At 28.8% G+C, this 16,447-nt stretch overlaps 2 protein-coding genes across 5 annotated transcripts; one reads left to right on the forward strand and one right to left on the reverse strand.

Moving 5' to 3' along the window:
- Positions 1-3,526: 3,526 nt before the first annotated feature.
- Positions 3,527-5,671, reverse strand: LOC143429229 (mitochondrial carrier homolog 2). Its single transcript, XM_076904740.1, has 7 exons — positions 5,306-5,671; positions 5,140-5,224; positions 4,550-4,715; positions 4,309-4,446; positions 4,022-4,208; positions 3,874-3,941; positions 3,527-3,781 (listed from the first exon to the last, which is right to left on the reverse strand). The coding sequence occupies exons 1-7, from the start codon at positions 5,405-5,407 to the stop codon at positions 3,586-3,588; spliced, it is 942 nt and encodes a 313-aa protein (XP_076760855.1). The 5' UTR covers positions 5,408-5,671; the 3' UTR covers positions 3,527-3,585.
- A 411-nt stretch (positions 5,672-6,082) lies between these two features.
- On the forward strand, positions 6,083-11,584 carry Roq (RING finger and CCCH-type zinc finger domain-containing protein roquin). 4 transcript variants are annotated; one of them, XM_076904738.1, is made up of 16 exons: positions 6,083-6,273; positions 6,963-7,125; positions 7,374-7,581; positions 7,655-7,873; positions 8,126-8,301; positions 8,386-8,719; positions 8,907-9,147; positions 9,237-9,406; positions 9,454-9,731; positions 9,826-9,930; positions 10,082-10,293; positions 10,401-10,522; positions 10,605-10,746; positions 10,825-10,894; positions 10,973-11,087; positions 11,289-11,584. In XM_076904738.1, exons 2-16 carry the CDS (start codon positions 6,964-6,966, stop codon positions 11,399-11,401), a joined length of 2,667 nt encoding a protein of 888 aa, XP_076760853.1. In that variant the 5' UTR covers positions 6,083-6,273; position 6,963; the 3' UTR covers positions 11,402-11,584. The 4 variants fall into 4 exon arrangements, with proteins under 4 accessions (XP_076760853.1, XP_076760851.1, XP_076760850.1 ...); XM_076904736.1 differs by having other exon boundaries at positions 6,087-6,273; positions 9,826-9,921; positions 10,973-11,164; XM_076904735.1 differs by having other exon boundaries at positions 6,088-6,273; positions 10,973-11,164.
- The last annotated feature ends 4,863 nt before the right edge of the window (positions 11,585-16,447 follow it).

The following is a 16,447-nucleotide window of genomic DNA, read 5'->3' on the forward strand; positions in this document are numbered from 1 at the left end:
CGTACATACGTACGTACGTACATACATATTATTCCTAATCGATCTATCAACGATATTTTAGATGATGAAATTATATCTATATATATTTTGTCAAATAATTCTACAGATAACTGCATAATATTTGTCTTATATCAAGTTATATATTATACGAAATTATATTTCAAAGAGTAATAAGATGATGGAACTTTATGCAGAATAAAAATAAATTAAATGCTATACTTGCTGATAATATTTAGTAGATATTTGGTAGGAGGAATTTTTAAACAGTTATATGAATATTAATACGTACATACTTGCATAAGATTCTATGAGGAGAAAACATTGCAAATGGGTGTATAAACGTTAAGCGTAATGTACAGATAATTTCTGAAGTATATGTTTTTAAACCCGTTCCTCTGAGAGAAATAGACAAACAGGATATACAAAATATTTTAGAATGTACTAAAACAAATTGGTTATTATATATAATATATATAGAGATATGAGTCAATTTTCCATAGTAAATGTAATACTTTAAAAAAAAAACAATATTTTTGTTACTATGAATATATATCCTTTGAATAATCGTTATTACATTTTCTGTATCGTGCAAATTTCCCTAAAAATTTCTATAACTATTACATATGTTATATAAAAAGAGCATACATAAAGTTCCATACTCTATTTAACAACTAAATAATTTTGCACTATAAATATATTCCATAATATATAAGGAAAAAAAAGTTTACCAGATGGGAAAGTTATTCTTTTAGTAATCACAGGTAGAATATTAAACAACGCATTGCATGAAAACTTTATTTCACGCGATTTCTCAACGCAGCATATTTCATTTTATTATTTAATCATAAATATTTTACATATTTGCGCACGCGCACATACACATACATATACAGAGACAACACGCGCGCGCATTTATGTTTTATTTACCAAAATGTCCGAAGTTGTTTAATATAAAATCGATTAACGATTGCTAGATATATTGTCCATAGATTACAATTTTTATATTATCAATTACTCTAAGAAAATTAGAATATGTAGTTTAGACAATTATTCTTAATTATTTGTTTTGGAAACAATCGATGATATATAATTTATATAATTTCACTATAACAATGAAAACAATGAAAAATTTGAGTTGGTAGATTATCTTCTAAAAATGGAGTTACATTTTATTACTGAGTTAAGTACTATACTGCCACAGTAATATTAGTACTTTTATTTATTTTAAGTGCGATTGTTGTTGTTTTTTTTTCTTTTTTTTTATGCATTTATATATACATATATATATATATATATATATATATATAATGATTAATGACGGATATATTGTTGTATATACATAGTATTTAAAAGAAGTAAAAGGGAATCTTTCACTGTGTAGTACTTGAAAAAGATTCCTGAATGCAGAAATATTTGATAAGATATTTACCAGAACCTTTTGCCAAGGAATGTGAATATTGGATAGTCTTCTAATATGCTGCATATTTATTGCTTAAATGTACAAAGACATATTTTAGATTAAACCAACTACAATCGAGACATGCTTCACAATTGATTTTGTAAAACATTCCTGGACTTGCAGTATTCTTTGATGTATATAAGAGTACGAAACATATTAGTTATTATCATGATAATATAAATTCGACAGCAATCATTTGTTACATCTGATAGCATAAGGTAAAATATTTGTTAAATAAATATTAAATGTTAATGGTTCGAACCTCTATTGCATTGTAAAAATAATCAACCAAATGATGTACAGTTCTAAAGTGATCCTTCTCTCCTGTGGTACGGCATGATATTAAATGTTCAGAAAATTGAACTAAAATAGATGGAGAAAAAATAATTACCTTATATGCAAAAGTATTAAAATATGTGGAATTGTGTAGATACAAAAAATCTAGTAACAACTAAAATAAACAAAATTATATAAATTTACCTTAAAAAAATGCATTCCTTTAACTTATATAGATAAGTTAAGAGAAATAGACCTTTGCAATTTTTAGACCTATTTGCATTTCAATATTACCATGCTTATATAAATATTCTTATATATGAAATTAAAAAATAACTAATATTCGCCGATCGAAAAACGTCACAAATCTCTTTTGTTATTTGGTATTAATAATATAGAAAATACATATGTACAAGATGTGTAACGTTAATAAATCTTGTAAACTTTAATATTTTCTCTCCTAAAGTTTTTCAATTTTATATCATTTCAAGTTTATGAAATCGATTTTTTAACATTATATTTTTTTATAAACATATGTATTAAAGTATTCTAGGGGAACAATTCCAATACTCAAATAGATTTATGTAATGTGAAACAATGAAGTAAAATGCAATTTCAATTATATATAAATGAGTATATTACGAGGTAAAACCAAAAATAATGCCTAATATCAAAGGATTAGATTGAAAAATTTATCGAGTGACTGAGTGAGTAAGTGAGTGAGTGAGAGAAAGAGAAAAAGAGGGGGGGGGGGAGAGAGAGAGAGAGAGAGAGAGAGAGAGAGAGAGAGAGAGATTAAAATGAAAAAGCATATATTTAAAACAAAATGTAATTCATCATCATTTTGTTTATTATTCATATCCATATTACACTCTATGTAGACAAATTGAAGGTCAAATGTAATATCTGATGAAATATGTGTGTATTATTTAAAGTTATAGTTCAACTCGATATTTTTTTCATATAAAAATTGAAAAAGTATGCTAAATAATGTAGACTTTGGTATAGTACTCGTAGCCTGTTTAGAAAGGTCAATAATTCAATATTCATGTAACTTTCTGATGCCTGATAAAAGCATATTGTAAATTGATTAAAATTATCGAAATAATAAATAATAAAAATTGTATGTCAAGTATTTATTACTGATTCTCAAGTTTCATTTAGTGGAGTACTGTAAAAAAATTGCACAACACATATAGTAATATTATATATGTATAACTTCGGTAAAAGAATTATAGAACCACTACTACAGTAAAGTTAAATTATATATTTATATTTGTTATTCATTTAACAAACGGAAGTCTACATCGAATTAATTATGCTTACAAAACTCAGTTTAATTTTTCTTTTATATTTGTTCTTGTTCACAGAAAACATATACATACATAAAAAATCACTTTTTGTAGCAAACAATTATTGTATATAAAATTAGGGTAATATGAAAGTGATTCAAGGCCAATTTATACACTATGTACATGAGACATCATATGCAAAATTATCTTTGAGCAATTATTGTCCAATGTAGATTATACAATTATGATCTATTATATAAAAGAAAATCATGTGTGCTTTGTTTTTTAGATATTGTTTTATCTAAAAATGATTTTTAAAATGCGATTATTTGATACCAAAGGGAATGTTAATTATAGAACTAATAATAGACAAGTAAATAAAAAAGTGTTTAAACAATAATTATGATGTAATAACAAATTATTAATTGTGATGTAATATTAATTCAAAGGAATACATGAATGTAACAATGTACTGTAATAGTAAATTTCTAAAAAAAAGTATCTAGCAGAGAAGTGATTTTACTGTTGGTCTTTTAATTAGAAGTAAATGTGATGTTACTATGTTGTGCTTTTTAAGTGATAATCATATTTGTTAATGGGTATTGCCCTTCCATTGAGTATCACTTGCGGCCCTGTATAATAACGCCATAAGAGACTGTTGCCTCTTTTTAATTGGTTGGTAAGTGAAAGATGAGACCAACAATCCAACCAGCCATTATAAATTGGCATTCGCGGAGGAAGACCAGCGATTAAGCTTGAATAAAATAAAATTTACTCAATATCAAATTGATATACACCTTAATGCCTCTAAAGCGTATAAATCATTTCTATTTCACTTTAACTTACCCACAATTATTAACTGCCATACAGTGTGATACCACTAAAAATGGATATGTAATTGTTGTTGCTATAAACTGTAACATATAAATATTGTGCTATAATATCTGTTACGATATATAAACACACACACAAGCTAGATAATCAAATTGCATACCCTTAAAGTGGATACAGCATATGGTTTTAATTCACGGTCGCTTATAACATATTTATCAATAGCATAAGTAGATGCACTGACTAGTATTAATACAGCAGCATTTCCAATAAGGCGAGGCAGTAATCCGGCATAGTATCCCATAATACCGTTCTCTTCATACACTTCTACAAATGATCTAAATAGTCCGCTATTAATGGATAAAAGAAAGGAAACAGTTATAGAAATAATGCATTAATGGTTAATATCAGAGTAGTAACAGATAGTAACTATTTATGTTGTTTAATTACTTGTATTTTGTTTCTCTGCCAACAAATTGTGCCATCATTCTTAAAGTAATAACATCTAATGGATGACTAACTATAATTCCAATCACTCTGCTAATCAGGTCTCTTATAAGTTCATATATACACTTTTTACGCGTCTGACTACAAAAAGAAGAATAAAAATGATACTTGTACATCTATTCTTTTATTTATATAATTTGTTCTAAAAACTTTTATATATTTTTATACACACATAATCAATTACCTTTCTTCTAAGTCACCATCATAAATTTCCTTACTTGGCTCGTCTTTAAATTTGATAGACTTAGAAGTTTTTTGAAAAACCACAGCGCTTACAGTATTGGCACATAATCTTGGGATGAGTCCACGATAGCAACCGGTAAATCCATCCACATTTTTTATGTATTTAACTATAAAATGATAGTTTAAAAAAAATATTTTGCATCGGATCGTGTCAAGAATATCAACATATTAGATACATTGCGTTTCTCTGCGATAAGAGTAACTTTGGAATCTTGTTCCAGGTCATAGTAGGACTTCCAATAGAATCGATCGTGCTAAATACTGTTAGCAAATAATTAAAAAACCATTTTTTCTATAAAAAAATTATAAATATTTATTTGGAAATTTGTTGTTAATGTTAAATAAAAGTACAACAATCAATTTGAACAACAATCAAGTAATTTCTTTTAGCTGACTGAAGAATTTGGCTAAGAATCGAGATTATTTCTTTTTCCTCTATTTAGAAAGATAGAGAAGAATTTTAGTATAGAAAGGTATTAAATGATACAGAGCAAATGTACGGTATGGTAATATTACAAAACAATCGCTTACCGTATTGAAAAACATTAGGTAAAGCTAAAGCCGGCTGTCCGAATAAAGTAGTTGTCGGTCGAGGTGGAATCGGTTCACATCCGATCTATTGCGTTATAAATAAAAACGATAAGCTTCCGATGAATGTTTAGGTCCCAGGTAAATTTATCCACTGTGCATATTTTACCTGTATTAAAACTTTAGCATATTCAATGGGATGTGAAACAGTGTTCATTAACATACGAAGTGCGATATCGGACCATAACGGTTCATCTTTTGGCGGTGTCATGTTTAATCAGAATTTATCTTATCGTACCAAACCTGCTCTTCGATTATTTATTTCACGATTTTCTATAACAATTACAGTTAAGCTTTTCGCTCTTGTAACCAACGTGAAATCTACGAAAATCTTGCACGAATAGAACGCATGCCCACCAACGTATTCCACACCCGGAATCTCTGGGTAATGTCGGTAATAATTATATTTCAGGACAGTGAACCAAAAGAAACAAATTGTATAGGTATTTATAGTTTTAGTAGATACGAAACTCCACCTAGGTTATCAGAAACAGACAAGCATGATATCGCATCCGCATAATAAAAGATTACAACCAATACTACCCAATCGATAGTATCCCATAAATTTTCGTAATTTATAAATAAAACTTGATGGAACTCGTTGAAAATTTTGTTTAGGTCAACCAACTGAAACAATCGAATGCACTTTTTATGCTACAAAATGAATTGACTTTCGTCGGTCTAGTACGATCGTAAGATGAGTTACGATGAACGAAAAATTAGATAAATGTTACGTCGAACAGTAGATGCGGAAAAAAAATTTGTATCCGCTTTATATAATAAGTTGACCAATGAAATTGCAACTCTGACGCATTTAATTGCTATCAATTAAAGTGACTTGTTAAAATTTTGAAAATCCGCTGTACCGTTTATAGCGCTCTCTATAGAGGGAAACTAGAAAGTGATTTTTCTAGATTGTTTTCGCCATGGGTACTAGCGAGGTAAAAAAGTATACGTGAAGAATATCGTGCTGAGCTCATCTTACTATTTGTGATTCATCTGTTCTTGCTTCGATGGCAGAACTATGTGCGAAGTAACCGAGTAGTTAATGTGATGTTTTGTGAGGGCAATAACGAGGTAAGATTTTTATTTTACGTCGCTTTAACGGCAATACGTTCGATTGACATATTTTCTCATGGTAAAAGCGGATACCGTTTGCTCGATTATATCTAGAGCAGACGTCCAACGAGTATGAAAGTAATAGCGCGATAGCAATTAAAAAAAGTTTCATCTAATTGCATGATCAAAATGATATGCGTTTGAAGTATTATCCGCGTACTTTTCTCTCGAAGCAACCCATTCAGTTTTGTGCTTCAAAGAAAAATAAGAAAACAGTAATTGCCGCGCAGAGAAGAAATAGACAAGTAAACGTTATTATTCGACGAAAGGGATTACAGCTTCGTGAGAAATGTTTTCTGATTCGAAAGAAATTTATTTTGTTTTCCTTTTATTATTCGTTTGCGTTTATCAAATATTAAGATTTAATATAATTATATTCGTTGAAGCGAAATGCCTCGTTTGTTAAAGTCAACTGATCTTACCGTAAGATGTTCCTCCTAATAACGCAATATATCCAACATTTTTTCTATTTTTCGCCTCTAATGTTATTAAATAGATGCGAGGATAGAGGATTTCACGGGATATGAGTAGTTGAAGTTTTTACTTTATTTGTGTTAAATTTTGCCTAGCTTCTAAAAAATTCTAGTGTTGCAAAGAATTGTGAAATAAAAAGATCAGTGGCACGTTTTAGTCTAATTCTATTGCAGAATGCCAATACAGGCACCACAGTGGACTGAATTTCTTTCCTGTCCAGTTTGCTGTCATGACTTTGATGTGGCCATACGTGGCCCGATTTCCTTAGGATGTGGTCATACCATATGTCGTACGTGCCTTGCAAATTTACATCGTAAACAATGTCCTTTTGATCAGGTAGATAATATCATCATCCTTCAAGTAAAATTATGTATCTATAATCACTTTTTAAAGAATTTAATATAAATTGCAATCAAATTACATAGAAATTTTCTATTCCTTTAGTTTTAATTTCATATAGTAAAAATATTTAATGTCTCAGTTTGCAATAGAACGCTGTATACATAACTTTCGTATTATATTCCAAATTTATATTCCAAATTATTATAAGGTATCAGTTAAAATTGTCATTTTATTTATTACAGAGTATTATTAATACAGAGATAGAAAGATTACCGGTAAATGAAGCTCTATTGCAATTAGTGGGGAATCAAGTACCCACAAATATTGCAACAACTTACCAAAAATTATTACCACCCGAAGACCATGCTAATTATTTGGTTGCTAAACATTGCATTGAAGAACTTGCTCTATATCTCAAACCATGTCAGACAAATCCTTCTTTAGCTACAAGTAATATTGATATTTACATTCATTTCATTAAAATAACATTCTATAATCTAACAGCCTTTTTTAATAACAACAGGTGTGGGACTTGTTTCTCGTCCTATGCAAAGGAAATTAGTGACATTAGTTGGTTGTCAATTAGTTGAATCAGAAGGAAGAGCACGCGCGGTCAGAGCAGCTAGAAGTTTAGGTGAAAGATCAGTTACAGAATTAATACTTCAACATCAAAATCCACAGCAACTTAATGCTAATTTATGGGCTGCTGTACGTGCTCGTGGATGTCAATTTCTTGGGCCTGGTATGTTACTATAAAATAATTATTGCAGTTTCTGGGTTCTCGTATATTTGTATAGGATGAAAAAAAGTTAGCGAGCTAGTAACAGATGATATTTAATTAGGTTTATATAATTAGTAACGTAATTAGATGAATAAATTATTTTTTAATATCTTTTTTATATTCGCTTTAATTCTAATAACAAAATCATTGATAATAATGAAAAAAAATGAAAATAAAATAGTACGTATAATAATTATCATTTCTTTCCATCAGCAATGCAAGAGGAAGTACTGAAACTTGTTCTCCTGGCTTTGGAAGATGGATCTGCTCTTTCTAGGAAAGTGCTGGTTATGTTTGTAGTTCAACGTTTAGAATCACATTTCCCTCAAGCTTCTAAAACGAGTATAGGACATGTTGTACAATTGTTATATAGAGCAAGTTGTTTCAAGGTAAGGGATATTTGTTATTTTACAATGATATTAACTTATTTATTATTAAGGAAGTTAGAGTGCTTAGAGGGAATGTTTATTTAGGTATCTAAACGAGAAGGGGATTCATCATTGATGCAATTGAAAGAAGAGTTTAGAACATACGAAGCTTTGAGAAGAGAGCACGATGCTCAAATAGTGCAAATCGCGACTGAAGCTGGTTTGAGAATAGCTCCTGATCAATGGTCTGCTTTGTTATATGGAGACACCAGTCATAAATCTCATATGCAAAGTATTATAGATAAACTTCAAACTCCACAATCTTTTGCTCAAAGTGTACAAGAATTGGTTATTGCTCTTCAACGTACACCTGATCCCGGACAATTAAGTAGCCTAAGACCACAATTAGAACTATTAGCTGCAATAGATCCTAGCCCAGGTACACTTCTGTTATTTACTTTAATCATTTCTACAAGTATTTGTTCTACAAAAAGAAAAAAAAAGAAAAATATTAAATGATTGGAAGTTATGCCATTTTGATCCCAGTAATGTAATCTAAACGATAAATATAAAATATATATAAAATACTATTATATGGATAATCGAATCAATTAATTTCATTGCAGAAACTGAACCTCCTACGTTAGCAGAATGCCGTGCAGCATTAGAAGCTGTTAGAACCGTAGTTGCGGCATTAGTAGAGTTCATTCAACAACACGGTAACCGAAAGACGCAAGATGGTACCCACAATGTAGGCCCTGGCCAGCCAAAATATAAAGTAAGCATGTGTCGGGATCTTGCTCTTAGAGGGACTTGTCCTAGATCTACCAATTGTACATTTGCTCATAGTGACATGGAACTGGATAAGTAAGTATATATTGTACATGTGTTTATATAAAAAGAAAGCCGTATACATTTATGTTTGTTATCTTTATATATATTTATTTCTTTATTAGATATAGATCGAAAAATCGGAAATTAAGTCTTAGATCAAATTTATCTGGAACTAATAATTCAGATGTGAAGACAGAGAAATCAGTTACCGGGTCAAATAACAAGACATTCAAGCAAAATGATGATTTATCCTATCATTCCATAAAATCACATGATAATACTCACAGAGAAAGTAAGTATATAAAATAAATAATATGAAATGAGTTGAACGAATAGCAGGTATTGTTTTTTTAGATTTTAGTTCTGTGAACAAAGTCAATCCAATACAACATCACACTCTAACAAATGAGAATAATTTTATTGGATCATTGACAAATTATATGCTACCATCTCCACAAGGAATATTGCCTGTGGTATCTACAAAAAATATGGACGTACACTGCTCTCATTACATTATGCCTAACGCACCTGTTGATTACACAACACCTAATCTCAACATGTGGGATACGTCGCAGATCTCGTCTACTATAACGAATGGAATTTCTAATACTAAGAAGGTAATATAAATTCTTGTTTGTTAATAATTCTTATTTGTACGATAACGGATTCTTATATATATTTTTATACGTAATGTAACGTATTACATTATAGCAACGAACAGTTGCTAAAACGTTGGCGATGTTACTGCAACGCAGGATGGAAATTTTGAATCAACTTGAAACAATTGTCAACAAACAAGTGCCGCAGGTGAAAGCAGTACGTCTAACGAAAATAACCTTTTAACTTTTAAGACTTTAGAGAAGTGAACTTTTTATATATTTTTTTCTAATTTTCCACACACATACACATATATATGTATATGTATATATATGTATATTTAATTATATCTTTTAAATGTGCTTTTCAGAATTATGATATTCAAGGTGATGCATTATCGTCGAATTTCTCCATATGGACAAACACACCGAATAATCCTATGGTACCTCCGTCGAATATGAATTGCAATAATAATTTTCGATGCACAGATCCAATTGTATTTGATGATGAATTTGTGCCATTTGATGCATCATCTAATAGTAAATATGGACCAATTTCTAAACTTTCCAAGAACTTAATTAGGTAAGGCAAATCTTTTCTTATGTTCATAACAACGAGTGAAATGATTCGACACTGTTCGCAAAGGGTAAATGTATAATCTAAGTTATAATAAAATAATTTTATTCCAGATCTACCAATGGTGTACAGTCTACTAATTTTTACGGAGACGGAGGTGTACCTCCTACGATATCTGCTTACCGACCTTTACCAACCACGAACTCTATTACATCCTGGTATTATGGTAATCAACGTAAGTATGATCATCATACAGAAAAGTGAGGTAGAAAGTGTATGAAATTCAATTAAAAATTAAATGTGTTTTCCGATTACAGCCTATGCTACTATTGGCGCGAACGGAGGTATACAATCTATTAATAATACTGGCTTTGGAGATAGTTACATTACTTTTGGTCGAAATATATCTGACACGTCAACGCACACGCAACTTTCACGATCAGAGTGCATGTCTAAAGAGTAAATTAAATTTTGGATTTAGTCATATATTGTTAATTATTTTAAACGTTCAATTATAATGTACAAAAATTATTTCAGTTTAATCCTTGAATCGCAAAAGGTAAAACAACAATTGAAACATCTTGAGAAAAAGATTAACGACTTAAAGGTACTGCTACCTTTTCAAACTGTTACCTTTCTTATTGTTTTCGAGTAAACAATGTTCTTAACGTTAAAATGTGTTCAGCTTGCTACTCAAGGGGCGACTTTTACGGCTGGAGAAAGGCTAGCACAAGAGTTACAAATGATTGAAGCTGGTATAAGAGAAAAAGAAAAAGATGTACGAAATTGGAGCCCATATGGTACTGTACCTTGGATTCAATCGTCGAACAATTTACTTAGTTCTCAAAATTTTAATCAGAATTATAAGCCGGAAGAAGTAAGTTACACTGTTGTGATCCACCAAAAGAAAGAAATTGCGTCTAATATTTGTTTTTTTATTTATTTCAAATATGATAATGTTAAAATATTATTTTAACATTAATTGTGAGACTGGTTTTTAGGAAGATACGTACGAAGCTGGTATTGCAAACGATATGCGGGAATTAGAATTACGATGGGAATTCGAACTGCAAGAACAAGAAAAACATTGGTCGAGCGAAGAGGACAATTCTAAAAAATAATAGTAAGATAGTGAGTGTGTGTCTTACTACGTTATTTCCTTAGATCTGATCATTATTTGTTTGATCAAACATGTTCTTTTGACATGTGAATATTTGTTTTCATTCGAATTTCCATGCTGACGCATGGCTAATTTTTTTCGACAAAATGACTGAAAGTAAATGAAATTTCTACCGTTTGCATAAAGTATAATTTAATATCTTCTAAACAAGATCAGAAGATACTAGCTCGGAATGATTTCAAACATTATCGAATAGATAAAGACTTTATCATCTCTACTTTATCTAAAGTAAAAAAAAAAAAAGAAAAAAAAACTGTTACTGGTGTAGTATATAACATAAAGTGGACTTACTACCTACCCACTTGCTATGCCTTTAAAAGTCTTGGTATGTAATATTCATTCTCTATCTATGGAAATATATTTTTCCTGCGATTATTACCAACGTAATATTAAAATACAAATAGTTGTAAATATTGTAATATTTCGAAAAAATTTGTTAAACGCATCAATTATTCTTCATGATGATATAGTGACTCATATTTAGTTATGCAGGAAGTCTCATCGTTTTAATTTCTTTTTTTACTAGCTACAGTAGGAATTTGTTATAAAATCAATGTATAAGAAGTGAGAGTTCGCTGCCGCATTGAAATTACATTTATAGAATCGGTGAGGGGTTGAACGATGTTCCGTTATGAATATCATAATGAGGACATAAGTTGATAAAACAAATTATAAACAGATGAGAACAGATTTGTTAAAATTTAACAGAAATTAGTGTCAATGTTTTATAAACATGACAGGATGTAGTATATTTTGTTTATATGTTTGCACAATGAAGCAAAGGATATTATATTACTGATACATTCGGAAAGAATGCTATTTAACCTGCAACGAGGTTATACGATAAAAATATACAAGTACATATACGTGTTATGCATACATGAAATTAACATATTCTGTTAAAATTTTGCATAATTGAGATATATATTGCTTCTAATCAATAATCAATTGTTATATCCATATATATAAATATAATATAATATAATATTATATATGTATAACAATTGATTTTTAGTTGATAAAACAAATTTTTTTAAAATACGTAGCTTTCTTACTGTACTTCGTTTCACGATTCACGCGCGTCTGACGCGTATTTTCATATCTCACGAAAATATGTTTCCAAATAAATAACACAATTACATCGTATCATACTTCGTTTAATTCTAATTACTTAATACGATGTTAATTTCGATTCTAAATATATTTTTAAATGGAAACAAATTTTTGATTTTTTTAAAACAAATCATTTTTTATTGATTTTCAATTTAATGAAATTCATATAAAACTAATATGAAAAAGAGATTATTTATCTCGCCATCATTAAGTTTCTTCTTTTCCACAAAAATTGAACAAATTAATTTTTGTTTAGTGAATAGTCAATATTAAAATAGTCCCATTTCATATTTTAAGTACAAAATGTTACAGATTTAAATGTTTCAGAAATTTAAAAACAAGTAAAATGAGAGGAAAATTTAATAATATATACAATTTTCCTTTATTTGACAATATATAGTGAAAAATTAACTATAGATTCCATTTGTGCCTGTTAAAAAAGAAATCATGCATTTTATTTAATTTGCTGACTAATTGAATCATTCGAATTAGTGATATTTGAACTGTGGTGTTTAATGTAAAACTTTAAAATGTTCAGTTCATTATTTACACGTGGTGGTTACGAATTTTTTATTTTTTTTTTATTCTTTTTATTTTTTTTTTTAAATAAACTTATGTTTATATTGAAAAAGAGAGGAGTTCGAAGGGGGTAGGATCACTTACTTGGAATTATTTTTTATCAAAATATGAAAGAAATAATATAAACAGACTGTTATGCGAGCTGCAGCTCTCACGTTTGTAAACATGTTCGATTTACGGACTTATGAGGATATAAAGCAGTCACATTGGCTTCCTCTTAACTATTCTTTATTTTTTTACGGTATAGACATGATTTAATATGTGTAATATTGGCATATTGTTCTTATTTCCTTATTAAATATAGAAAAGAGAGGATGAGGGTGAAATTAATATTTTCCACAGTAAAAATCTAAACAAGATATGTATTTTATTTTGTAGACAAAACAACTATGTTCTTAATAGCTACTATCCGTATTTGATGTAACATGTATTAGTCAAAAAGTCTTCATTTCCTTTAGTGAAAACTTGATTCGCGCTTAATAATGATAATATTTCAGAAATGTGATACAAAATTTGATCAAATCTAATATATTGATCAAGTTGTAATTTCTTTACAATATAGTGATTTATGCATTGCAATAGCTTTTGGGTTTTATCTTTCATGAAATAATGTGTAGTATAGATATCGATGATTCCAGTTTTAATAGAAATAACATAGACTTTTTATGAAAATGTAGAGATCAAAGAGAATTGGTTTTCCTATTTTTTTTGTTTTTTTAATTAAATCTATTATTCTACTTTACTACACAAAACTAGATATGTTCAAGTAGAATATTATTTCTTTCAACCTAAAATGTGCCTTTTCAATCATACGCAGGAACATGTGAAATCATTCAAACATTTTTCAAATTATGTACATTAGTATCCGTATTTCCGAATTCTGCAATACAATGCGAGGCACATCAGATTGTAAATTGTGGAAAGAAAAATAATCTCAGAACATAACTAGTCTCACAAAAGTTACAAACAATGGTGCAATTTTATTTGTTTTATTAATTTACAAATGCAAGTTTCTTTCGTTTCTCATGATATACCATGTAGTAATATATGCATAAAAAATTGTAAGGGAAATTAATTTTGTTTTACTCTAACGCGTGGGATTACATTTTCTCTCATTTAAAGTACAATTATGTATACTACTTGTAATGAGAAAGAGTAATGGAACAATTAGAGGTATTCGCACATAAATCTGTGTGACTTCTTTTGCTTTTCTACAAGAAAATATTTCTATTGCAGGTTTGAAGATATTTAACATGCAAAGTGTTAGACTGTTTGTTGTATGTTAGGAATATCATTGGTATTAATTATGTTCAGATTGAAAGCTTATATTTATATGTTTGAAAAAATATATTAGAAACTTTATTATTTATTTTGTTAGTGGTTTCACAGATAAAATTATGAAATCTTAAAAAAGTTTATATAGTACAAATTTTTTATTAACATCTACGAGAATTTAATTTGCAATCACCATACACTTACCATAAAGTTATGTTTCGATATTACAATACATAATTGGCTATAGTACCGAAGAATGTATGTGACAATATTGCAGAAAGGGGCCATATTTTAATTTCTTGATAAATCATATATGAAAACTGTACTTTTTATATATATATAAAAGTAGCTATTACATTTTAAATCAAGACTTATAAACTTTACATTTCGATATCGTAAAACAAATTGTAATCATTTTACTGTCCTAACAAAAGTTAAAATTCTTTGAATATTACGGTATGTTAATGAGGATAGTATAATTGTATAACCTGGATGCAAAATATCTAACGTTCCTTTCTGTAAATGGGACACTGTCTTCATAGTTTGTTCAAATACAATAGAAAACATTTATAATATGATTAATCCTATGAAGTTCTTGTATCATATTGCTTTTTGATATTTAATGTATTAATTCCTCTATGCAGACAATTAAAAAGTTCCGTGAATTATAAATATTTCTGAATTTTTGAAGGAATTATAATTGTTTTTTCAGCCATCTGTTTGTCAGATTTTGGCTATCAATATCTATTTTCTTTTTCTCTTTTCTCTTGTTTTTATTTTTAATACAGTTCGTTGATAAATGTAGAGGACAAAAGCGAAGAGGGCTGTGTACACTGGGAAGTAATAAGCGCAACAATACTGTTTGTGCAAGCTTCAGATTAATTGCATGTTAAACATGTCACTATGTGTATAATAATACACACGTACCTATGTTAATGGTATGAAGCCACATACAATCTATATTAACGTTCTTTGTTTGAACATAAGGAAACAATAATAATTATATACATATCGGTATATAATGCATATAGTCAGCAAGCACTTGGCACTTAGCAGTACTGATAGTACTTTTCTGACACTTATGTTAAATTAATTCATGATTGTAAGACTTTTGTTACGTTAGCAATTAAATATAATAGGCAATGCATATATGTATGTTATGTATTTTAGAATTAGATTACTGGTATTACGTTTGGTAAAAGAAATCAAAATCTTATAGTATTCGTTCGATCAAATATTACACGAAGAAGTTATTAATATCTAAATAGTATCACATATTAGTATTGCCTATTGTGTTTTCTGTAATTGTTAGTCTGGCATTTTTAATGTATTTTTCTAAAATAAATAACTTTGGAAAAATTCACATTATAATATATGTATATAATATGTTCGCAATAACTTACTCCACTCTAATTTTATTCAATATTCTAAAATACAAAGAAATTAAATAAAGAGCTATATTGTTATAGAGTTAAATAGTACAAAATTAATGCTATTAATTCTCTTGTATTATTGCATTTGTATAGTTAACTTTCTCTTATTGAAAAATACTTTAAGAAATGCTTAGAATAATTCTGTTAATTTTTCGTTTGTCTGTGTATATTAGCACACAATAAAATAAAGAAAATTGAGATGTGAATAATTTGGTGATAGAGAAACATTACATCGAGATAAACTTCTTTAAATATTTTTTCTCTGTAAAGTTACAAAAATTTAATGTATTTCCTAAAGGAACGTGTACCTTAAATGGAAGCATAATATATTTATCTATTCATCATAAACATAGTTTCCCATTAATTTTTGATCGTAAATAATTAATACAAGTTTGTATTCGTATGCAAACTTAAGTTTAAAGTATTCTGATAACATTATAAGTTCAATAAAATATGTAACGATATGCAGGGTATCTCCTTATCGATTGAAATTGTACGGAGAAGTTTCTCTAGTTTTCGACAAGATGGCAGCACTGTAGAGTGTGGAACAATTGTTCCAGCGGCGTTGGACTTACTGTTA

This window comes from Xylocopa sonorina, chromosome 11, assembly GCF_050948175.1.
Source record: "Xylocopa sonorina isolate GNS202 chromosome 11, iyXylSono1_principal, whole genome shotgun sequence".
Taxonomy (NCBI): domain Eukaryota; kingdom Metazoa; phylum Arthropoda; class Insecta; order Hymenoptera; family Apidae; genus Xylocopa; species Xylocopa sonorina.

Excerpts from the sequence above, each read along its gene's own strand:
- LOC143429229 (XM_076904740.1), bottom strand. The coding sequence starts at position 5,407 with ATGACACCGCCAAAAGATGAACCGTTATGGTCCGATATCGCACTTCGT. Across the intron at positions 4,447-4,549 it reads GATGGTGACTTAGAAGAAAG|TCAGACGCGTAAAAAGTGTA; the intron begins GTAATTGATTAT and ends TTCTTTTTGTAG. Across the intron at positions 3,782-3,873 it reads ATGGCAGTTAATAATTGTGG|CTTAATCGCTGGTCTTCCTC; the intron begins GTAAGTTAAAGT and ends ATTTTATTCAAG.
- Roq (XM_076904735.1), top strand. The coding sequence starts at position 6,964 with ATGCCAATACAGGCACCACAGTGGACTGAATTTCTTTCCTGTCCAGTT. Across the intron at positions 9,407-9,453 it reads TGATAATACTCACAGAGAAA|GTATTGTTTTTTTAGATTTT; the intron begins GTAAGTATATAA and ends AACGAATAGCAG. Across the intron at positions 9,931-10,081 it reads AAGTGCCGCAGGTGAAAGCA|AATTATGATATTCAAGGTGA; the intron begins GTACGTCTAACG and ends TGTGCTTTTCAG.